General features: G+C 40.0%; 2 protein-coding genes across 2 annotated transcripts; both read left to right on the top strand.

The window, feature by feature from the left end:
• Nucleotides 1-2602: 2602 nt before the first annotated feature.
• Nucleotides 2603-15740, top strand: gmps (guanine monophosphate synthase). Its single transcript, XM_053321167.1, has 16 exons — nt 2603-2848; nt 4803-4975; nt 5108-5222; nt 5585-5682; nt 6700-6803; nt 7463-7656; nt 8285-8450; nt 8826-8977; nt 9190-9363; nt 10581-10686; nt 10936-11051; nt 12208-12333; nt 13206-13321; nt 13453-13583; nt 14558-14730; nt 14928-15740. The coding sequence occupies exons 1-16, from the start codon at nt 2822-2824 to the stop codon at nt 15027-15029; spliced, it is 2073 nt and encodes a 690-aa protein (XP_053177142.1). The 5' UTR covers nt 2603-2821; the 3' UTR covers nt 15030-15740.
• A 2830-nt stretch (nt 15741-18570) lies between these two features.
• On the top strand, nt 18571-24804 carry LOC128360663 (vomeronasal type-2 receptor 1). The gene is made up of 14 exons (XM_053321149.1): nt 18571-18743; nt 19223-19514; nt 19598-19840; nt 20020-20211; nt 20369-20494; nt 20716-20900; nt 21382-21502; nt 21609-21836; nt 21959-22082; nt 22745-22905; nt 23063-23258; nt 23509-23747; nt 23999-24198; nt 24492-24804. Exons 1-14 carry the CDS (start codon nt 18667-18669, stop codon nt 24802-24804), a joined length of 2697 nt encoding a protein of 898 aa, XP_053177124.1. The 5' UTR covers nt 18571-18666.
• The last annotated feature ends 914 nt before the right edge of the window (nt 24805-25718 follow it).

Raw genomic sequence — 25718 nt, 5'->3', positions numbered from 1 at the left:
CTGGATGGCTGAAGCTTTATATTAGCTTCGGAAGAAACTTTTGAATATGTTTTTACACAGAAGGAGGACTGTGAATTGTGTCCTCCATCACTTATATTATAAATGCATGATGAAGGGATCTTCTAATGGCCAGTATGAACCGGAGGAATGATTACATCAAGAAAAATATTTTTCAACATTAATTTGAAATCTTGACTGTTGTTTTAAGACAGACATATTTAGAATAATGATAATTATAATGGTTTTAACAGACACATCTATACCACAGTTTGAGATGACGGTGTACATTTTTTGTGTTGTAAAGTGCTACTCTTTACTCTTCCCACAGGATGGTGCTAACATCATCATATCTGAGTTTCATACAATGGTCTGAACCTTAAAATGTTTTGCAACACCCAGACACAGGTGTGCATAATAAATGTTTTTTCCCCTTAACCTGTAAAACATATGATTGACCTCTCAAAGGTATCTTGTGGTTTTCGAGTTAAGTAGATTCCCAACCTTTTTGGAAACATAGGTGTAACTAATGATATTTATAAAAGCTAATTTCTAGCAATTATTGCAGTGCAATGCAGCAGCTAATAATGTAATTAGTTACACCTGTGTGTGGCATGAAAAAGTCTATTCAACTTTAGATGAATGCCACATTTCCCCCTGGTCAGGTGTTTGCTTCTAATCAGGAATTTGTGATCTTATATAACTGGGGGGAAAAGAATATTTACTTATTAAAGATGAAGTGGAATTTAACATCTGTCTATGACTTGGTATTTGTGTCTTTGATGTGAAATTCCTGTTTAACTTTCAGTGAATTCCAGGTTGAAGATTAACCTTTAGGTATATTTTGAAGACATATGCCTGCTGCAGATACTACAAATAAAGAATATACAAAAGAAAAAAACAAATACAAACAAGAGACAAACACACAAAAGCCACAAAATTATGAGTCTGAAGGTAACTTCTGTTGTCTGTAAGAGACGTTCCTGATGTATCCCAAACATGGAACATACAAGATGTGCTAAAGTACGGGGTGTTCCTCACACATACTTGCTGCCTCTGTCTGCCTCTAGGTTTGAGGCTCTGCTTACTCTAGGTGGTGATATGATAACATATAACTTGAAACAACAAATGTGTTAACCGTAACAGAGAGCAATCCCTTCCATTCCTCTGTCTGTATTATGACATTATGGGTAATGTTGCAAATAAATGAGCAGGACTTATATTGATAGATATTTGTAAGATTGTTGCGTCAATATGATCAAGAGCTTAAAGACTGGTTCACATTTTTTCAGTTCTGTCTTAAAACAATAGTCAGGAGCCTTCTTGCCATAATCATTCCAGCTGTTCAAAATGGCCATTAGCAGATCCCTTTATAATGCACTTACAATGTAAGTGATGGAAGCAAATGGGTATCTTTCAGTGTTACTATATTTTTAGTACCAAAATTCCTCCTTTTGTTACTATACTTCCACCGCAGCTCAACAAAGAAACACTACCCAAGGAAACACAGAGAGAGAATTTGATGCTAAAAAGGCTGTAAACATGGCAGATATCTATTTGATATGACTAACTAAGCCTGCTGAATAATATATAAGCTTAAGAACAACTTTTAAAAGCATTTTTGCACAAAATGACTGTGTGGACAAACTGTGGATTTTGGCCCCCATCACTGAAATCTTGGATCTTATAATGGCCATTATGAACAGGAGGAACAACTACTGTGACGAAAACTTCTCTCAGTATTCATATGGAGTGTTGTTTCAAAACAGACTTGAAAAATTGTGAAAGTATCCTTTAATGTTAATTATCTATTTCACTGGATGAGCAAAAAGCACATAATCCTTTTTATTTATAGACATTTTCTCTGTCTGCTCAATTTCCACAACAGTTGGTATATTATAATAAATAGTGAAATTACAATTATTTTTTTTTTTACTCTCATACAAAATCTTATCTATATCACACACCCATTCTGGACACTCATTGAAGACAGATATGTGCCTTTGTAATAAACCGCCATTTTGTCTCAGGAAAATTAAATTTGAATTACAATTTGAAATACATATTTCACCACTACAACAGTATGGGTTGCAGAATTATAAATCATAAGTAATAAATTATATTTTTGAATGAATTAATCGCATAAATTGAGCTAATTCTCTGGAAATAAAAGATTCAGTCTAGAAATCTAAACCACTATGAAAATACTTGCCTAACATAACGGTCATCAAATATCATGTTTAGGCTATTTAAAAAAAAAAGTTAGATAGATAGATAGAAAGATAGATAGATAGATGTACGGAACAGTAGCCTAAATACACAGCCAACACAGCAATAGAGGAGAGAAATATTTAACAGGAAAATAAACACAGCTTCTGACAAAAATAAAATAGCTCAATACAAACATATGGGGAGGGGGGCTTAGCATCTACAGTCTAGGCTTAGCATACACTATCATATATAATCATAGGATAACATAGTCATACATTAGACAAGTGTGCAAAGTTGTTAAAGTTTTAAAAATGTAGTGAGGTGGAGCAGAGGGGTTGTTGAATTGTGCGCTCCACCCCTGTCTCATAGACATATTTATGCAGTGTCTCTTCCCACTGTGAAAGTTATTCTTCAGCCGGAGGAGCCAGTGACAGCCTAATCTGCTTTTTAAACAGTAGTCGGCGTGCTGAGGCAGGAGCTAACCTCTCTCTCTCTCTCTCTCTCTCTCTCTCTCTCTCTCTCTCTCTCTCTCTCTCTCTCTCTCTCTCTCTCTCTCTGTCTGTGGGACATCGAGGCAAAGGGGAGAGCTCACAACACAACACGGCGGTCCTCCATGGCTCTGTGCAACGGAGACAGCAAGGTCAGTACTCGCTGCTCCGGTCCTGCTGTGTCGCCCGGTTGACTTCACGTTAATACCGGTGTAGCCCCCCCACCTCTGTCGGTTAATTACGGCCTGTGTGTACCTCCTGGGGGGAAAGTTGGGGAGCATGTAACGTTACCAGCAGCAGCAATGAGTACGTGGTTGTATGCCTGTTGCAGCGTTACATTAACATGTTGCTCATATAGCTGCTAACTAGCCGGGCAGGGTATTTCAGTCATGTTAAGCTGAAGTGGATATTTGACACATTTATGATTTAAATGTAGTCTCTTTGCTGTTGCCGTGGATCCCCCCCAAACCCTTCGCCTCCATGCACCGCGTGGGTTTTAGCATAGCTCCGCTAACTTAGCCAGCCGCTAACAGGCTAACGCTGGTTACCACTGTTTATACTGTGCGTGAGATAGCATGCTACGTAGGCGTTAGCCAGGCAGTCTGAATGAGTAAAGGGGAGTCCTGCTTTATGATAGACGGTGGGGGTTAATGTTGTGAAGCTGACATTGAGCTAATTAATGTCAGACACCAGAGAGGACGGTAACTGTCAGCTGGCTAACGTCGTCACTAAGCTAACTCTTACTATGAGCCAACTTGCGGGTGCCGGTCTGTCAACCGGAGACACTACACCTGATGTGGTAAAGTTTGCTTTAAAATGATAAAAGTATTTTCCTTAATAATTATATAGCAGTAATAATATGTGTATTTTTTACCCTAGTTGTGTAATGTGCTGCTGTGATTGACGACGGTTTATTTTTAACGGTTACACTCAACTTGGGATAAATCGGAGGTGAAGATGTTGTTAGAAACATACACGGCCAAACTAAGTGTTTACACTGAACATGTGGCATCATTTGTCTCTTTTTGCTTCCTTGTTTTTGTTTTTGAAGGCAGGCTTTTTGTAGTTAACACATATTGTAGTTTGTCCCCCCCCAAATATTTAACCTGCGCTCATATTTCAAAAGATAACAAATACACACACAGTCTTGTTTCCATCACTTCAGAGGACATCGACAACGAACTTACATTTATTAACCTTAACCTAACCTTAACCCTAAACCTACCTTAATGTTAAACCAAGTCTCCACCTTATGATGAATGAATTGTAGGATGATGACTTGGGGGGAGTAGTACCCCCCATTAGGTAAGCGAGTCCCCACAATATGAGGAATACCATAATCTCCATATAACCTTTTTTCTCCAATTGTTCCCAATGAGGAGAGAGAGTGTGGGTCCACCTAGAGAAAAAGTGATGCAGCCAGCGTCTGTTTTCACAATGGTTGGCCTACTTTGTGCAGCAGCACCAAGCTCTCCTGGTTGAAAATCTCTGAACTTTTCAAAAAGGCACTGGTATCATCACTTCCACTCTTTTTTTGGGCAGCCAGTCATATATTGGATTTTTCATCCTCCAATTGGTGCTCATGGGGGAAAAAACAGTGTCAAACAAATAGTTAGTTGTCTAAGAATAACAAATGAATCATAAAACCTAAAGTGGCAATGATGCTAGTCTGCAATGGTTCTTAAAGTGGTAATATGTTGTCAAGATACTGTCAAAGAAACAAAACCTATGCACAGCGCTTCGTCAAAAAAGGGCTCAGTTGAAGCACTCCCCAATGCCCTGCCAGGATAAACCACTATATGGACACATGCCCTCAGCTTTGACTATCTTGTGGGACTCATGTGATTCTACTGATGAGCTGAATGGTTGCAGCACGTTTCACAAGAGTGGATGTCTGTCAGTAGTGGAGCTCACATGTCTGTAATTATGTTAGACCTTATTGAGTCACATTTTCCACAGGGAGGTCAGAGGTGGAGCACAGTTAGTAAAGTCCACCCCACATTCCATTTAGCCTCATCTTAGGCCAATATAAAGATTGTATTTTTTGTAGGTATGAGGACTTGAAGCAATGACAATGTGTATTTTTCTGAATGTGTCCCTCCACAGCTGGAGATCAGCAGCGCAGAGCAGAATGGATCATGTGAGGGGGCGGTGGCGATCCTGGATGCAGGGGCCCAGTATGGCAAGGTGATTGACAGGCGGGTGAGAGAACTGTGTGTACGCTCTGAGATCCTCCCCTTGGAGACCCCAGCCTTTGCTATCAGAGAACAGGGCTACAGGTGAGCAAGACTCATATAAACCAGAAATGTATTTTGTTCTGCCTTTTTTTATTCCAATGTTATGACACTGCACTAATATTACAGTGTTTTATGATACATTTTGATTTGTTTTCTCTGTCTCCTCCTACTCAGGGCAATCATCATTTCAGGAGGCCCTGCCTCTGTGTATGCAGAAGATGCACCCTGGTTCGACCCTGCCATATTCACTATAGGAAAGCCTGTCCTAGGGATTTGCTATGGCATGCAGGTATCTATTTGTATGCAAAACCACACCGTAAAATTATTTAATGGCCTTTCTCTTAGAGTGACTAGGGAGGCTTTCGCCCATCCAGAATGCTTTTATCCAAGACAGCATGTGTGTTACATGCATTCACTGTGAGCAGCTACACTTTACTATCACTTTACTCCAGGCTGTTGTTCAGCTCCCAAGGGACAGCTGGGACTTCACCAGCTTCTTGAAGGGCACTTTGACATTAGCCGAGGGAGACAAAAGCATTACTCGTTCACTTTTTCCCAGCCGGCCTGGAAATTAAAACCAGCAGCCATTTGTTCTCACGCTGAAATGAAGTCTGTGTCTCAAGTGTTAACTCTGTGGTGTTTGTGTTACAGATGATGAATAAAGTTTTTGGAGGCACAGTGCACAAAAAGAGTGTAAGGGAAGATGGAGTGTTCAGTATTGGACTGGACAACACTTGCTCCCTCTACAGGTAATGTGGTTTCTATTGTGTTTATTTCTTTCTATATACATATCAGTATACAGTATAGCATACATAATAAGTTGTGATTGTCTTCTTGGAGCTACACGTCTTTGCATTTTTGTGCATTTCCTGCCTTATGATTAGAAATGTTTGACAATAGAAGATGACAGACTGATGAGAAACTGAGTTTGTGGTAGGAAAAACATGACACAGTGTTGAGAGTGTCACTCCTACAGATGAACTAGGGTTGGGTGACAGAGCACATGTGGGTTTTTTGCTGTGGGGGAGGGGTTTTTTGTGGCCGTGTGAGCACCACATGCCCCTCTGCTTGGTGCATCCATACAACTGCTATTTACCACTGGATTACAAGCCTCTAAATGTAACACCCAGTATATCCATGTGAAATCGCTTTTAAGGCTACAGTGGAACATTTTAGGTTGATTTATGCTCTGTTAGAAACTGTTGCTATCTGTGTCTGAAGCTCAGTATTTTTACACTGTTTTCTGCACCCGATCAAGTTCTGCGAACCTAATGAGAAATTTCAGCTTTGCTTTTTTTTTTGCATTGTCATTTTCTGTATTTTTATGGATGCTACTAACAGAGTCTGGTGTATAGTATCACAGAATCTGACAGGATGACGATTTGTGCATAGTAACACCGATCACATTTTAACTACTTATGTTGTGCTTTGACAACTTAATGCATATGTTTGACCTGACACCTCGAATGTTGTTCAGACTGAAATATATTTTCAGTAGCTGACAAAGTGTTGCAGACGTTGTGCTAACCTCAACTGCCTTTTCCCAGTTGCATATTTTACTACACACACTGCAGAAGCTTCCAAGCATATTTTCTCTGGTTGTAGGACAAATAGTGCAGAGTCTAAAATAGAAGGCCACAGTCTTTTATTACCGTCTGCCTCTCATGCTTAACTCACATGCACACAGTGAGAACATAGCCTGTGCACATAACTATCATATGTCATTCTTATTTAATTGGCATCTCTTTTTGTGTCCATCTGATCAGAGGCCTTCAGAAGGAGGAACTGGTCCTGCTGACCCACGGAGACAGTGTGGATAAAGTGGCTGATGGCTTTAAAGTGGTGGCCCAATCAGGGAATATCATTGCCGGTAAGAAACATGCAAGATAGAGACCCTGATTAAAGTTGCAGTAAACAACATTCAGACCCAATAGAAGTCAGCAAACAAGTATTTGCTATGTAAAGATATAGTGAAGTAATGGTGACTTGGGCAGAGAAGTAAGTCACATTCCTCTGTGTCTGTGTTGTAATCCGAGCGCGTCTTCCTTTTGGAACTCTGTCCAGCCGCTAGTACCTGTTAGTGCATGAGCGTGCATGTGAGTTCCTCTGTGAACTCTTTCCATTTCCAATATGCAGCTCCGTCATAGACTTCTAAAAATACAGCTAAACAGTATACACAAATTATACATTTTTTAAAAGCCCTCCCTCAGCTATGTTGATTAAACATCATGTACATTTGAGATACTGATGCTAGTTCAACATCAAGTGGGGCTGAATATCATATATTATATATATATATTGCACCTTTTTATGACATGACTTCTGCAACAATTGATTACTTACAACAATTACTATTTTGAGGTTGTTTTTTCAATATCATCTGACATCTTGGTTTTAACTCATATAATTTAAATCTGCCTTGACTGTATTATTTAAACAAGGCATTCAGAGAGGGTTTGATAGAGGGCAATGCTAACAATTCCTTCCGCTCATCACATCTGTGTTTTGTTTTTGTTTTTTTTCCACCAGGGATTGCCAACGAACAGAAGAAGCTGTATGGGACACAGTTTCATCCTGAAGTGGACTTGACAGAGAAAGGCATGGAGATGCTGCGTAACTTCCTCTTTGAGATTGCGGGATGTACGAGTAACTTCACCGTACAGAACCGCCAACAGGCCTGCATCAACGACATCAGAGAAAAAGTAGACAAGTCTAAAGTGCTGGTGAGTTAAACAGCACAAAGTGTCATGAGTTTGTGTTGTGGATGATGCTATCTAAAACATTTTTATGGCAGAAATATGCCAAAGAATGAAAGACAACAGTAAGCATATTTTATCCTGTTATACGGTTCATAATGGCTGAATGTGTAAAGCTAGCGTGCAGAGTACAAAGTGTGGTGACAGCAGCAGTGGTGGGAAGTTAAGTAGAACCAATTAAACTCTCAAATTAAACAGTTCTGGCTGAAACGTGGTAGTCGACTCCCTGAGCGCCTTCAAACTGGGCTTCATCTCAGGGGAGTATGAAGGCGATAAATGAGTGTAAAAACAGCCTCTAAGCACAGGATATATATTTAAAGAACTACACGTAGCCTTTATTTCTTGTTCCTCAACTACAGTGTACTGAGACTTGCATCCCTTACTAGCTGTTATGTTCGTAATGTGCTGCAGTCAGTGTGGCATCTTGGCTGTGTGAGTCCCAAGAGTTGGTAGTCCGCTAATTATATGTAAAGCAGTGTCAAGGTTGTAGCCATCTCATCTTTTTAACAGCCTTTCAGCAGATACAGCATCAGCTATGTTAGAGACAACATGGCTAACGGCTTCACAGTAGTGACTTTGTTTCTGATATCTTCAGGTGCTGCTGAGTGGCGGCGTGGACTCGACAGTTTGCACAGCCCTCCTCAACAAAGCCCTGAACCAGGATCAGGTTATTGCAGTTCACATTGACAACGGCTTTATGAGGAAGAGAGAGAGCCAGAGTGTGGAAGAAGCCCTCACCAAACTGGGCATCAAACTCAAAGGTAGAGAAAACGATTGTGGTGGTGTGAATTAAGTAGGCTAGGACCTTACAAGGTTGAAAAATAATAAGTATAATAAATAATAATAAGTTAGATTAATTTCATCCTGAAATAATAATAATTGCTCATGTAAATAGAAATTCAGGTATAACAGAAATAACTAATGCGAAAACAATTGCAGGTCATTTTTTATATCTGCCCTTTCATTTGCACTACATGTGATGGATAGTTAATTATCATTATTACAGTTTGTTGTAGATTATAACAAGTTACTGAACTGTTAGAATTACAAGTATTTGGTCTTTGATATATTTTGATGTACATGTTTGGGTTGCTCATAACTCAGTTCTATCTCCTGCCCCTCCTCTGTCTCTCCAGTGGTCAATGCAGCTCACACTTTCTACAACGGAACAACAACACTTCCCATCTCTGAGGAGGACAGGACGCCCCGGAAGCGCATCAGCAAGACCTTGAATATGACCACCAACCCTGAGGAGAAAAGGAAAATCATTGGAGATACATTTGTCAAGGTCAGGTCAAGGTTTTATTTAATTATTTTACGAAAAGTGTTGTAAGTTTTTTAAAATTTGCATAACAATTGGAGCCTGTTAGTCCTACAGCTTTCTGTACACTTTCAAATGATATAAATACATTACACCGTAAAAGTACATGTGACAGTAGTATTTGCCCCTGGTGTGCTAGTTCAGTGTTGTCTGACTTTGTGGATTGCGTTACTTCACAGGTGGCAAATGAAGTGATAGGAGAGATGAATCTGAAGCCAGAAGAGGTTTTCCTGGCCCAGGGTACCTTGAGGCCCGACCTCATTGAGAGCGCCTCTCATCTCGCCAGCGGCAAGGCGGAGGTCATCAAAACACACCACAACGACACCGAGCTCATCCGCAAACTCCGAGATGAGGTACTGCACGCACACGCCTACACATATTGTAATGTCATTTATTTCTCTGATACATTCTGCTGCTTCAGAGTACAGACATGATATTCAGTGTATATGCAAATCCACTGTGGCTTTCAGAGTTATGAATGCATGCATTTATACCATATGTCACCCCAAGAAGCTCACTAGCTGTCTAAAAATAGAGGAAGATGGTGCCACAACTCAGAGCATATTGTGGAAGACCCACTAGCTGGAGTTGACTGATTCCACTGATGGTCATTAAACGGCTCAACTGCACTAATTTATCATATAGTAGAATATACCTTGTGGTGTTCATTCAGCATAATTACATGTAATTACATTCCAGCACGCTCACACATCATCTCTGCACATGTATATCTAATTCACTATATCATTCATATAGTCATAAAATTATACATTGATATGTGTAAGTGGAGGATATTGTACAGCACCTGTATCCAATAAAACTTCTAATTCTTGACTTGAAAAAAAGATGTCAAAAGAAATGAATGAATGCCTGCAGCAGTTTGCCATACTCTGAAATACTCTTTTTACCAGAAGGTTAAAAACCAGAAATTGGAGCACAAGTTATAAGTGGTGTCTTATAAGTGTCTGACTGATAAGATTACAGGGAGTTTGATATTTCAGTTGTACAGATTATCAAACTGTGCTGTTTTTTTTTTATCTTATTGTGCTTTCAAGGACTTACAAATGTAGCATTAACACGTCACTGAGAACCAGAAATCTGTGTGGAAAAAAAGTGTTGCTCCTGATTGCAGACTAGAGCAGAGGTTGTGAAAGTCACGAACAAAGCAAAACAAAAGTGGAGCTATTACGCAGTACCTGAGTCATTCAAAATTGGATTATTGCATGATAGTCTTCTCTTTCTGTACTAGACACACATTTATGATCTCCTCACAATCAGGAGAGGGTACTTCAAACACCAGGAGGACAGCAAACACCCAAACATAAACTTTTTATTGAAAGTGATATTCTACATCCTTCACCCCTCACATAGCCTCTTTGTCTTAAGGAATGGTTTAGTATCACAAATCACTCAAATAAGCACTGATGCTGCTGTGAGGTCAGACATTCACTCTCTGTATTTGAATGATATCTGGAGTTTCTTTCAGCCTTTCTATAGAAATGCACAGCTATGTAACTAAGCATATCTTTCACTGTTACAATGCTGATCTAACTTGTTTGTGATCCTCCAGGGCAAAGTAATCGAACCACTGAAAGATTTCCATAAAGATGAGGTCAGAGCACTGGGGAGGGAGCTGGGCCTGCCAGAGGAGATCGTCTCTCGACACCCTTTTCCTGGCAAGTACATAAACACACACACACACACACTTATGAAGTGACTGCCCTGACAAAAATCTAACAAAATGTAAGTGTATGGCATCAACATAATGCTTAAAGATGCTGGTGTTTGATCTGTTTGTTAAGTGTGTTCCTTTCATCATCAGTCTCTCTGTCCCTTGTACACACAGTTACATATTCAATTCTATTTTACAACTCATCACCGCTGTGTTTTGTTAAGAGCGCTCCTCCTCTCTCCTTTACATGCAGGTCCTGGTTTGTCCATCAGGGTGATTTGTGCAGAGGAGCCATACATCTGTAAGGACTTTGCTGAGACAAACAACATCCTTAAAATCATCACAGACTTCTCTGCAAGTGTCAAAAAGGTCAGAGCACTATAGATGTGTATATAAAAAAAATACTGTCTAGTTGTCTGGTGTCCTGCATCTTTGGAGATACAAAGAACCCCCCCCCCCCCTTCCCAAAAACATTACACACATTCAGTAATTTAAACTGATAACCCCAATTTGTGTGACAGTGTTTGCAGTGAATCACGCACATTTCTGAGCACCGCTTCAATCTCTGCTTACTGAAAGCACTCAGTTAGTGGTGTCAGTGTGAAACTCCTGACATCAAGTATTAGAAGTAGGAAGCATCTCCAAACAAAACAGACAGATACAGAACTGAAGGAAAAACTCCCAGTCAACTCAATGCATCAAAAACTGCCGATGAGATGTCATTAAAATTGCAATGGGGGTATTAAAAATGTGTGAATTTACATTTATATGAAATGACACAGCAGCAAAATGACCTGTAGATTTTGGTTTGGTTCATTTTTCAGATTTTACGTCATTTGCAGTGGCTGTTTGTAGCCAAGCAGTCACTACAGTGGATGCTCTGCCCACTTGCCAAATGAGAAGACATTTGCCCTTCTTCTGCCCGTTAATTAAATTAAGTGAATAATGTGCAACCTCTGCTGGTTCGTTGGCCACATTGAACAATATCCCAAATTATTTATTTATTTTTTTGTATATAATTCAAGTAATTTTAAGAGTTTATTTGTAGTTTTCCACAGTGTTCATTCTGTTTATAAAAGAAAAGGTCACCCCTGAGAAGAGAAAAGAAAAACCCATATATAGAGCTACAAATAGAGCTACATGGGTTTCAACTTAAACAAGAAAAGTGCCACTGGGGACTCAATAATTGGCCACTCCATGAAGAACAGCTGTAGAGAGATAAATTATTCAAGTTCAATGTAAATTTTGACTTCAATATCACAGATCATTTCTTTTGTGGCTCTATTAACAAAGCTAATGGCCAGACTAGAAGGGTCTTCATGATCCTGTGACACTACATAACACTTATACAGGCATGACATTGGACTTTGGTTTATTTGTGGGGATGCAGTGAAACAGCTGGTGAAAGACAAATGTTCCTGAAATGAGTAAAACAATAGGTCAATCATAGACAGGACTACAGTTGTCAAATTTTGAGGTTGACTTGCATATTTATATAACACCTCTTTGTTTCTCTCCCCTGCAGCCCCACGCCTTGCTGCAGAGAGTCAAGTCGTGCATATCGGACGAGGAGGAGGAGAAGCTCATGCAGATCACCAGCCTTCATTCACTCAATGCCTTCCTGCTGCCCATCAAAACTGTCGGCGTCCAGGTAATCCAGTTAGGATTTGATTAACTCAATGATAGTCACTCTGTGTGTTTCCTTGTTTACTGTTCACTGTCCATGTCAGTCAGTCGTTACATGACATCTTCTCTTCAGTGATAAATAACTCAAATGTATTGATCTGCAGTCAAACTAGTTTTAAAGTAGACCTGCTACAGTGGCTTCTTAGAGACCCAAGTAAGGACAATCCTGATGAATGCTCAGAGGCAGTGGAAGCTTGAAACAGTGTCTCACTCTTGCTGTTTGTCTCTTGTTGTGTTATATCTATAATTTAGTGGTCAACCACAAGAGCAGGGCCATCCACACAAAGCCTTTCAGTTTCATATTTTTTTACTCTTTCTGAGGAGAGATCTATTGTGGCACGTCAGACATTCTCAGTTCCTCTGTTGTCGTGTCTGACGTCTACAAAAAGTAGAAAAGTTGACAAATGTGACGAAAAAACTTTACAGCTGTTAAAGACTGAGCTTAAGTGTAGCCTGGAGAGAATGATGGTCATGACTACTTCCCTCTCACAAACACTGCAGTCAGACGATGACTATGTGCTGGGTGTGTTCTATTACTTCCTGTTTTAAATTTGGCCTTAACCTCAAATTGTGGGACAGACAGCAGACGGTAGACAAACAAAGTCGACTTTTATTGCCTGGGGAACATGCTGGAAATTTGTTTGGAGACATGTCCCTGTTTATTTAACAGGAAAAACAAAATGTTAGGAAAATTACATGTGCCTACACTCATCTGTTTAAGGTTTTTGTTCCTTTTTTAAAAATTGAATCTGTTGCTCAGTATAGCCCGTTTTTATTAATGTCCTTAAAACAGATTAAAATTAATTTTCTGTCTCTCCATCTTTTACTATCCCACAGGGTGACTGCCGGTCCTACAGTTACGTGTGCGGTGTCACAAGTAAAGAATCTCCACACTGGGAATCTCTCATGTTCCTGGCCAGACTCATCCCTCGCATGTGCCATAGCATCAATAGGTAACACACAAATCTTTTTTTTATTGCTTAACATTTCACATCTCCTCAGTAATGTGCCAACATTGATGCAGTGATCAGCGGCACACAAACAGACACTTTAACTCATTTGTGCGTGTTTCTTTCCTTCCCAGAGTTGTGTATGTATTTGGGTCCCACGTGAAAGAGCCACCAACAGACATTACCCCAACCTTCCTGACCACAGGCGTTCTGAGCACGCTCAGACAGGCGGACTTTGTAGCTCACTCTATCCTCAGAGAGTCTGGTAAGTGTGCGTGTGTGCCTCAGTAATTTATTTCAGACATTTTAAATGAGTCCTATCAGAGCATTACATATTGGAGAGAATTATTGTCAATTTGTCAAATTCTGTAACTTAATAAAATATTCAAGATAAATTTATATCATGAATGTGTGGTAATGTCTGATGTCTAGACATTATGAGTTGCTGAGATTTATCGAATTACAACAGAAAGCACAAAGTACAAAAGCAGCTGTTCATGTTTCTGGCATCTGACAAATTAATTTGAATGAGGGCCAAATGGCTTAAATGTGTGAGCAACTACAGTCAATGCAAGAGTGCTGAAGAAAACAGATTTAAGTGCGCCATCAAGTGGCCATATAACCTGAATAGTCGCATGGAAGCATACTTGCATCAGCAAGGGGAATTTCACATATCCCTGGAGGCAAAACAGAAAGTTGTTACATTTTCTTCTCTAATGAACAGAATTTTCTTTTCTAATAAGCCTGTACTGTGTGGCTGTTATTACTCTTTATTTCATTGTGCTAATTTAAGATATGGTTTAACAGTTGGATTTGAAAATATTTTGCTGTTAACATTCCATTTAAACAAGTAAACAAAATAAAAAACAGATTTGAAATGTAGTCCATAACTTTATGAACATTTAAACAGCAAAGATAAAGCAGAATCTCATGTTGGTCATTTTCACCCTTTTTGCAGTAAAAGAGTCACAGATCTGAACACATATACTGTATGTTATTTACTCAAATGAGGAGGTATTTGTACCGTCTAACTGACAGGTGCAATGTGACCCACTTGACATTTCTAAATAGCAGAGAAGAGCTTTTCCAATTTTTTTAGTGACAGCCACAATCCACCATACAGATGTACATGACAAACTAAAATATGGTTTTCAGATTCGGTGAAGCTTCTCTGTAACTTCAATTTTATCATAGCAGCAATAAAAATGTTTCTTTGTCTCTGGCTGTGTTTTTCTTCAGGCTACTCCGGTAAGATCAGCCAGATGCCGGTCATCCTGACCCCCCTGCACTTTGACCGTGACCCACTGCAAAAGCAGCCATCCTGCCGGCGCTCTGTGGTTGTCCGCACCTTCATTACCAGCGACTTCATGACTGGCATCCCCGCCATGCCGGGCAACCATATCCCTGAGGAGGTGAGGCTCAGTTTTGTCTCAGTTTCTAGCAAGTTTTTCGGGATCCCAGCCAGGCTGGACCGCCACTGCCTGCCGAAATAACTTACTGACAGTTTTTTAATGTTTCCTTTTACATGTTTTGGTGGCATTAGGACCCAGGAATTCTTAAGATTTTGTTAAATGAAGAGAAGTAATCGTCTGCTTATCTGTGTTCCCAGGTGGTACTGAAGATGGTGAATGAGATCAAGAAGATCCCAGGAATCTCCAGAGTCATGTATGATCTGACCTCCAAACCACCTGGCACCACAGAGTGGGAATAAACAACATGACGTGGCACCGATAGGACACCCACTCACACAATGCACAAACACACTCAACAGATATCAAAGAGGGCTGGTGAACTCCCCCCCTCTTTTCTGTCCTTCCTCCCTTCCTACTTTCCTCTTCCTCCTCCTCCTCCTCCTCTTCCCTCTTGTACCTTCCTCCCTCTCATCAACATTCCCATGGAAGGCAGACCGTACTGTGACGGGCGCACACGCAAAGGCGCTACTACTCTGCTCTCCCCACCACTCCTACCTGGTCTTAATATTTTTGGCGATAGGGATCGATTAATGTTGGTTATTGATAATATATTGACTTTGTTTCATTTCCATGTAAAACAGTTGTATTTCCTCTTATGATAAAAAGGTAAAATTGCTGCTTCCTGTTGTGAGGTCAATTATTAAAGGCAAGTGGCCAGATGCTGTGAACGTACAGAAAGTAGACTTTGTCGTGCCTCAGGTTGCATTGTGGGATGAGCAAAGCGTGAGAACAAAAGTGTCAAAAAAAGAAAGACTAGCGGAAGGAGGGTTCTGAAAATTTTCAGCAATTGTTTTCTGCCTTTTTTTTTTGGAATGTTTTTGTTTTACTGTTGTCAGTCAGAATGTCCTCAGCCTAAGACTATCCTCTCTATTTGTTCATTTTCACTTTCTGCCTGTATACTGTGCTATGAAGAAGGTTGTCTGCGCAAAGCAAAACTGACCAGACAAAACCTATGTGACCAATCAATGATTTTTAAGCTTTTTTTTTGTTTTTTTTGTTTTGCCAAAAGTAGAATATGCTGTGTTGATATGAATTTCTGGGCTCCTCTGACGAAACATTTGTTGACATGAGATGTTGACTGTTGCCGTACCCATCATGGACAGCAGTTAACTAGCTGTGCAGGAGGCCAATATGATGGGTAACTTTGTATGTGCCTGTTCTATTTTGTTTTTGTTTTTTCCTTTAGTGTGACCTGACCTGGATGTTTCCAGAGAGGAGGATATAACACTTTCTCCTCATGCTGCAATATGTATGCTTTTTATGAAGAATAAACATGGCAAGAGGACTAACTAATAACAAAATTATAAGTACAGTAAAGTTTATAACCACAGTGTGTAAATTGCTGTTGTCATTTCAACATTATTTGGCTGCTCTTGTGCTCTGCAGGGGCACATTTTTTCCACCCAAAAGCCTCTGTGCTTTATTGACAGAATCGTGCATCCAGTGGAAACTTCACCTTATTAAGTGTTTTGCTCTGTAGTGTCACAGGTCAGGTTAAGAGTATTGTACGTTGCCATCTGCACTGTAAATTCACTGTCTAAAAAGAAAAAGGCATTACTGGTTAATTTTTCTGTTGTGTACTGTCAAAACATAATCTCCAGTCTTCATTCTTGTCACCTAGACCTCAGTGAATACAGCGCTCAGGTTTAACTGAGTTTTAAAGAGTGTAAGATACATTTTGTTCAGGCGTGATGGTTCTCATGCCTCCAGAATTTGTCTCTGTGCCTCTCATCCTCTGTTACTTCCTCACCTTTAGCGCTAAATACTCCCAGTGCAACATGAACGGTTTCCTTACTTGTCTTAACAGCTATGGTTATTAGTGTTTCTCCCTCTGTTCTGCCTTATATGTGTGTATTTTATGTTACATATGTCTCCATAGAAAACAACAGCTTGATAATAAGACATAATTTTGTAGTTGGATTTAATTGCAATATCGATAAGATTAAGTTATGCAATTCTATGTCTGATGGGGTTTTTTTTGTTTGTTTCTTTTTGTTCAACAATGCTCATTCTCCTTAGTAACGTGCCTCAAACCAAGCCACTGCATGCAGTTTCAACTATGACATTTGTACAATGGAAAACTGAGCTTTAATAAAGATCTCCATGTTGAAACTTCCCACTTCTGCTGTGGTCAACTGTACTTTGCAGTTCAGGTTATACTTGTTTACCTGAGTTTCACCATCTCTAGGATACATCATGTAAAACCAGAAAATACAAACTTCAGTGCAGAAATAAATAGTGATTTAGACCTGAGAAATGCTTTGCTTTCATAACACAAATTTATCTACACAAGGCGGTCTTCCAGAGAGGCAGAAAATGTCAAAAATATCCACCCTTAATATTTATTTAGTCTTGTATGGAGTCAATATGGTGGGACAAACATTTCCTGTCAAACAACACTACAGTCTGAGTGTATTTTGTATGTTCGGCCTTACCTGTTCTTAATGAGCATATACTATAAGCAGCATGTACATTTAATTCATGTTTTTGTAACTAATATAATAATTTAAAGTGGTTTTCATGTTTAATATTTGTCAACTACACTATTATAAAAGGTGGTTTACAACATTTTCATTCACTATTTGTTTATACAGCAGCATACACTTTGTATGCCCACAGGGAAAGTTACATTATAGTTGTAACACAATGTAATGTAACACATTGCAGCTATAGTATGTTACACTGTGTCTTCAGAACAAACATTATTTCACCATATTGGAAAATTCTTCACTTTCCTTCACTGCCACCAAACATTCTTTACTGTTCAGACATTGTAAAACAAATGTGCACGTAGCTGGCATTTGAGTACATTAGTCTTTTGTGTGAATTAATGTACATAATTGATTTCTCGCAGATCCCATCAGCGCCAGTCAGAAGTCTCTCATGTGCCTGAGATAGATCACAAGGGCTTAATCACACACTCACATGCACACACATACACACACAATGTCGGTAATCATCTATCATCAGCAACTTGTACAAAGAGAAAAATCCAAATATCTTTCTTTTACTTTATGTTTCTGCTTTTCTGTAATATAGTTTACCATTTGTATTGTTTCATGTTGCCATATTACTGTGCCGGGGGTGCAGGTGTGTCTTTTCCCCTGCTGACTGAGAGACAAGAGCAGACAAGTTCAGTCACCCGTCAACACACTGCAGACCCAGTACCAGGGGACAAGATACTTGGTACAGTACCCTTGCAGTAATGTTGTGTAAAAGGCTGTACAAGTTACCACATGTAGCTGCCAATTAACTCCTGGCCTTTGGCATCTTGTTGTCTGTGAATAAGTGGAGGACAGACTGATGAGCTGATTCATATAACAGACAAAAGAAAATAAATGATGGGAAGTTTTTTCAATTTAGAAGTCAGTGTTTGTGACTTTGTGCATGTTTGGTGGTCCAGGGTCCAGTTTGTGCTCTTGGAGGGATAACAAAAGCAGTATGGCACCTTATGAACCACACCTCATTTCACAGAACATACATTTGATAATAATACTAACTAAAATGAACAAATTCTTCTCATCTTGTCAATATTGAGATTGATGTCCTCCCAGTTTCACATTAATCTATTGACCTGCTTTTCATCTTTGCATTGTTGAATCTATTCTCAGGTTACCTTGAGCAGCACATCTCCCCCGAGAGCAGATAAGACACCTGTCACACTTTGCTGTCTCCTGTGCTGCCTGCTACAGTCAGAGCTCTTCCAACTCCTTTCTACGTCCACATAACATGGAAATCAGTCGCTTTTTGCTTGGATTATGTGCCTTTTTCCCCTTTTTTCAGACTACTTCAGCTGAGGCTACCTGCAAGCTGAAGGCCAAGTTCAACCTGAGCGGTTACAAGGATGTGGAAAAGAAGAAGGTGGTTGTTGGGGGGATGTTTCCTGTACACAAGCGCATCTTATCCAGTGATGGCAACACTTCAAGGGTGCCTGTGTCCTCGGGGTGTGAGGGGTAAGTTAAGTTATTTAAATCAGTGTGATTGTGCTGCTTTAGTCTCCCTTTAATTAGTGTTAGATTGTATTTGACTCAGCAGAGATAATCTCATACATTTCTCAAAGTCACATGATTGAATAATTTAGAACTTAAATTAGAATTGAATTTACTTGAGTGACTTAATTTTATGTCACAAGCTCACAACTTACTCTTGAGATCTCTTAACCTCATGATTTTACAACAAAAATCAAGACTGAGCAGGGCAGCACCTCAGGGAACAATTAGCCACAGTAGTCCATGTTATTATGGAGACAGGCCTTATTTGGGTAGTCTGTGTCCTCTTGTGGCCTGTTTGGGTAGTAACATCAGAAGTTTAAAATACTTGGTACACTTTCCACTCATCAACTATCTTAATTTTGCACATTTACTGAATATGAATCTGAATTTTTTTTTTTCTTAATCTCAATTATTTCTTTCTTGCTCCCACCATCCTCCAGGTTTAACTTCCGTACATTCCGCTGGACCCAGACCATGCTGTTTGCTATCAATGAAATTAACAACAGGGATGACTTGCTGCCCAACACCGACCTGGGCTACGTCATCTACGACTCCTGTTTTACCATCTCTAAGGCTGTGGAGGGCACCCTCACCTACCTGACAGGCCAAGACGAGGCTGTACCCAATTACCGCTGTGGCACTGGGGCACCTTTGGCTGCTCTAGTGGGTGCTGGAGGCTCTGACCTGTCCATCGCCACAGCCAGGATACTGGGACTCTATCACTTCCCGCAGGTAAGGCAGTGGTGGGTCACAGATAGATAAAGACAAGGAAGGGTTACCCAAATAAGAAAACATGTTAATCTTCTAATTTTTAGGTCAGCTACTGTTCATCATGCTCTGCCCTGGAGAGTAAATTCCAGTTCCCCACCTTCCTGAGGACAATCCCCAATGACAAACACCAGTCTAAAGCTATGGCCCAGCTGGTGCTGCATTTCGGCTGGACTTGGGTTGGCACCATAGCTGCTGACGATGATTATGGCAAATATGGCATCAAAGACTTCAAGGAGGAGGTAGAAGAGGCTGGTGTGTGCATCTCCTTTTCTGAAACCCTGCCCAAGGTAATCAGTTTATGTCTGCTGGTGTCTTCCATACTCTTTTTATTTGCATCTACTGTAGCTATTGCACTATTTAACTGCCACTACAGTCAGTTCAGTCACATCACACAATGTCATTTGTGTCTTTTCTAGACAGGTATGACTATTCAGTGTTGTTTAAAGACCCTTTTTATACACTTCAGGTGAGTTCTCCTGAGAGCATCCAGCGTATTGTTGAGACCGTAGTTGAGTCCACAGCCAACATCATTGTGGTCTTCTCATCAGATGTAGACCTAAGTCCGCTCATCCTGGAGCTGCTCCATCACAATGTGACCAACCGCACCTGGATCGCCAGTGAGGCCTGGATCACCTCTGCCCTCATTAACCAACCTGGGGTGAGCGCTCAGTCAAGTGATGGGGGTAAAACCTCTGAAGTTTGTTGCTTTATCAGTCAATCAGACTGAACAGATAAGGATGGTGTCTAACCAGTGTGAACAAAATGAGTAAATCACATGCTGAGCTGAGGTTGATCATGTGCATGTTTGGGTCCAGGTGCACTCATTGCTGGGTGGCACCCTTGGCTTTGGGGTGAAAAGGGCAGACATCCCTGGTCTTGAGCGCCATCTACTGGATCTGGACCCCTATGCTGACCCTCTCACCGAGGAATTCTGGGAGACGGTAAAACGATGTACTATGTATTAGACTATGTATTGGCGCGATCAGTTAGGGACCAGTCATGTGTCTTCATCCATCTATTTGCCATATGCAAAATATAGGAAACCTGATTTTGACTAAATTTCAGGCAATTCTTGTGACAATTAAATGAAATCTTTGAGAAAGCCTGCATTTAATTAGATGACAAACAATCAGTGGCTTTTAACCACATCTTTATCTTACAGTTGTTTAACTGCACTTTGGACTACGGCAGAGCTCTCCGGCAGGCCAAACAGTGGGCCAAGGAGGTTAATGGGACACAATCTAAGGCGGTGAAGGGGGCTATTGATGGGCTGTGCACAGGTAGTGAGTCTCTGGCAAAGCTCAACAACACGTACTCTGACATCTCCCAGTTGCGAATTACTTACAGGTCAGTTCTCACTAACACTCCAGGTATTACTGATTCTCACAACTAAAAAAAAAATATCACTTTTTGTTTTTATGCTGCTGAACCTGCAACTAAAATTATATATCCACCACTGACAGCACAGAACTAACAGCACTAAGCATTGAAAAGCCCAAACACTGTTCTTTCTGGATACTTGATGAATCATAGAGCACAATAGCTACACTAAACATATGTTTATCGAGACTATTTCAGTTCTATCTTTGCTAAAAGGTTGCAGAGGAACAAAGACATTGTTTGTTAGTGGTAGTGTTGCACCACAAACAAAATTTACCTCCAGTGCAGTGGAGGGAAAAAATCTAGATTTGAAGGTCTTTGTAGGTCAAATTTGTATACATGTAAAGCTATGCTGTTGTATGCTCATGGAAATTTGGATGATGATGATGATGATGCCCATGATGATGATGATGATGATGCCCATGATGATGAAGATGTCATTTCATAGTGTGTACAAAGCTGTGTATGCTGTTGCCTATGCCTTGCACAATCTGGAGCACTGTGAGCCTGGAAAGGGGCCATTCAGTGGGAACACCTGTGCTGACATCACCAACTTTGAGCCTTGGCAGGTATGTGCGTACCTGTGTGTGTGTGTGTGTGTGTGTGTGTGTGTGTGTGTGTGTGTGTGTATTTATGTGTTTGACTTAAATTTGGTTCCATCTCTCTCTTCCTTAGCTGATGTATTACCTGAAGAACGTCAATTTTAAAGTGCCGAACACAGATGAAGAGATCTACTTTACTAACGGGGATGTGGAGGGCTTCTATGACATCATTAACTGGCATGTTAATAGTAACGGAGAAATATCTTATGTTACTGTGGGACACTACAATGGCTCAGCTGTCACAGAGGACATGATGATCATAAAGAACGACTCCATTGTGTGGAACAATGAGGTGTTGGAGGTCAGTAGCATGTTCATTGAGACTGCCATTAACCGCACACATACTCTTATAGATGATGATTAGCTGGTTTGTATATACAGTATGTTCATGTCAAATCATGTAAATGCATGTGTGTGTTCCAGCCCCCTCGGTCAGTGTGCAGTGAAAATTGTAAGCCCGGGACCAGGAAAGGGATCCGGCAGGGAGAGCCAGTCTGCTGCTTTGACTGTATCCCGTGTGCTGACGGCGAGATCAGCAACACAACGAGTCAGTATTAAACTTTTAAACTGTACCTTAAAGATATAAAGACATCTTTATGGCGAGTTCAGATTACTGCTGAAACATAAAGATTAATCAGTGTTCATATGGTCTATCAGAACTGAAAGTACTTCTCTGATTTACTACAACTAAATAGTTGTGACATACTAGTATCTGTCCTATATACAGATTCATGGATCCCATTTAGAGTTCATTCATTCATAAAAAAGGCAAAATGTGATAACTGCATCTGATTAAAGCTTTGACTGTGCAGTTCAGGGCAACACAGTGGTTCAGCAGTTCAGCAAGATAGTTTTGGGTTTGAGACCACTGGCCGGCTGGAGCCTTCTCTGGGTGCTCCTGCTTCCTCCCACAGATCAAAAGTATCTATATAAATATATATACGATGCCCAATGTCCGCACAAATTGGCTATAGTCTAATTATGACTGATAAATGACTGATAAATCCTGTCATGATTTGTAGGACAACTGCATCCACTGGCCCTATTTCTTTTAATTACTAAACATTTTAAAATATCACCTAAATATCCCCTAAAAAATTGAATTTAAAAAAAGCTGAGAATTTTTAAAAGATATCCATCATCATCAGTTTAAATATTAAATAAATGTGACCCTGCTGACTTCTTATCATCCTCTCCCCTTTTCATCAGACGCCCGTGAATGTGTTCTGTGCCCCGAGGACTACTGGTCCAATAATGCTCATGACACCTGTGTACCCAAAATCATTGAGTTCCTGGCCTTTGGAGAGCCACTAGGGATCACTCTCATTGTCATCTCTGCCTTTGGAGCTCTAGTCACCATCGGTGTTATGGTGAGACTCAGAAATGAAACCTGTGACACCAACAGGTTCCTTTTTATTGCTCTATTGTCCCATCTATTACAGTCATTGCTTCCATCAGGAGTGTAGCGAAGAGCTAAAATATGGTGTAAAAGTGTTTCTAGTGTGTTTTCTGTTCTGCTTTTTTCAGGTGGTGTTTATCGTGCACCTTGGCACTCCTCTGGTGAAAGCCAACGATGCTCTGTTGAGTTTCTCGTTGCTCTTGTCACTAGTGGTGACCTTCCTCTGCTCTATCGTCTTCCTTGGAGAGCCTCAGAAGTGGAGCTGCATGACCAGCCAAGTAGCGCTAGCTCTGGGCTTTGCACTCTGCCTCTCCTCTATCATGGGTGCGTACATTGTCAAAAAAGACATACCGCATTTGTGTTTTCATGAGTTGGATGCATTTGTTGCTTGACACTGGTTGCATGAGTTGTATGGGTCTCTCACTAACTGAGTATCTCTGGGGTTTTTGGGTTCCCTTCAACAGACTTCACATTTGTAGATCCCTTGGCCAAGACAACAATATCAAAATCATGAAAAGGATTTTTTCTTATCTTTCTTTCTTCACTTTCACACTCTGCTGTTTTTTTACTTCAGGAAAAGCAGCAGTGTTGATGATGAGAGCCCAGGCTCTGAAAGCAGCCCGTGCCAGAGCCAAAGCAGCTGCCAAAGCTGCAAAGGCTGCAGCTGAGGCAGCGGCCAACAGTGACAGTCCTGATGTCATTGTAACCAACACAAACAACAACAATGATGCCACTGCCAGTGATATCCCTGAAGTCGACACTCTCACCTTTGCCCACCAGAGGGCGATAGCTTCTGTGGCAACATTAATACAGGTAAATAAAGACTGAATAAATAACAGGAAACCTGCACATTTGATCAAGATTAAAGTAAAGGATTTTAAAGTAAAGGATTAACATTTATTTGAGGGTTTACCAAAAGCATGCATACATATTTATATTGTAAGTGCATTCGATTCTTATAAATAAGCACCTTTTATTTTAAAACATATAAACTATATGCAAAAGAAAAACATGTATTATGATTATCATATGATAATGCACTAAATTATCATCTTTCTAACCAGGCTGTAGCATGCACAGTGTGGCTCATCATCCTCCCTCCACACCCTGTCAAAAACACCTCTGCCCAGAACATAAAAATCATCCTTGAGTGTGACGAAGGCTCTGTGATCTTCATCTGTTGCATTTTTGCCTATGACATCCTACTGGCTCTGCTGGCCTTCATCTTCGCCTTCATAGCCCGGAAACTGGAGGACCACTTCAGGTAGGAAACAAGAGGTTTCAGGTAAAGGTCATTGGACACAGTGGAAATAAACAATACTCAATGCTATGTCTACATTATGATTATGACTCTAGATGTGTATATTATATTATGTTAATTTACATTTTTATAATTATCATTATTATTATTATTATCATTTACATCCTCATATTTTGGCAATGTCTAGACATCAGAGGGAATAAGGTTAAATTTGTTAGCTGTAACATTTTGGTTGAGAAGTACTTTTCTTTTGACGCTGTAGAGATGTGACGCTTGTTACTTAATCTGTCTTCCAGTGAGGGGAAGAGTATGACCTTCGGCATGCTGGTCTTCTTTATCGTGTGGATCTCCTTTGTCCCGGCTTACCTCAGCACACGTGGCAAGTTCATGGTGGCTGTCCAGATTTTCGCCATTCTGGCTTCCAGCTTTGGCCTGCTGACCTGCATCTTCCTGCCCAAGTGTTACGTTCTTTTGGTCAAACCCGAACGCAACAAGGAGGAGATGTTGAGGCCCCGCACCAAACCACGTGATGGGACCTCGACTGGGACCTCAGCTTCACTCAATACAGCTGTTACTGAGGTCAATGCTACGACTGCCATTGATGATTAGTGGAGAAGTGCTAAGAACTAACTAAGTCAAAAACTGTAAAAGATGTAGTAAGATGTAGTTTGGCAAATTTACCATTGCTTAATTTGCAATCATCATGTTCTCTCTATAATTAAAAAAACATTATATTATAAAATGTTTTACATTTACTCTGATTGGACTGAAGATGTAGCTTTACATGAGTTTCAAGTAGCTAATTCGATAAGCAATATCCACGAGGAAACACAACTGCTACCTCAATGATGACTCAATATCACTAAAATGCATTTAAAATAGGCTACATTACTTCTGTCGAATCTGTAGTCTCAATATGCATAATTTACTTCAATAATTAGACACAGTACATGGTGGGTTTCAGTTATAAGTCAGTAGTGGGTAGTCAGACAGTTCATCCTGCACACTTTGAAGAGAGACCTGATTTTGACTTTACTTGTTTTACTATGATGTCTGTAAGTCATCTAATATTTAATAAGTCGTTGATATTTTAACAAATTCAGATTCTGTCAGAGCTGCTTTTTCAATTTGATTGTTCACTTTGTTCTGTTATTTTATCAAAGCAAAAAAAAAGATTCACACATCTTTCAACAGAAGAAATATGAGCATTTAGTATATGTTATCCCAATTAAAATATTTGTATAACATTTTTACACTGTAAACTTAACTTTGTATCACCATAGCAACCCATTAATGTAATAAAATAAGTGTAACTCTGTTGGCATACTAATAATAAAATAAATGTTATTTTCAGTCACCAAGAAGTATTATTGTTGTTAATGCAAAAAACAAATTAAAATACATGTATTGTCATCATTTTAAGTACAATCTACTGAGCATTAAATATTTGGTAACATGCCAGTCAGTATATTGCATTGCATTACATCAGAAAATATAATCTTCTCACTCTCTCATCTGTTTCA

The sequence above is a fragment of the Scomber japonicus genome, chromosome 6 (assembly GCF_027409825.1).
Source record: "Scomber japonicus isolate fScoJap1 chromosome 6, fScoJap1.pri, whole genome shotgun sequence".
Taxonomy (NCBI): Eukaryota; Metazoa; Chordata; class Actinopteri; order Scombriformes; family Scombridae; genus Scomber; species Scomber japonicus.
Note: the sequence above shows the minus strand (reverse complement) of the source record. Positions and strands in the feature narration are given on the sequence as shown.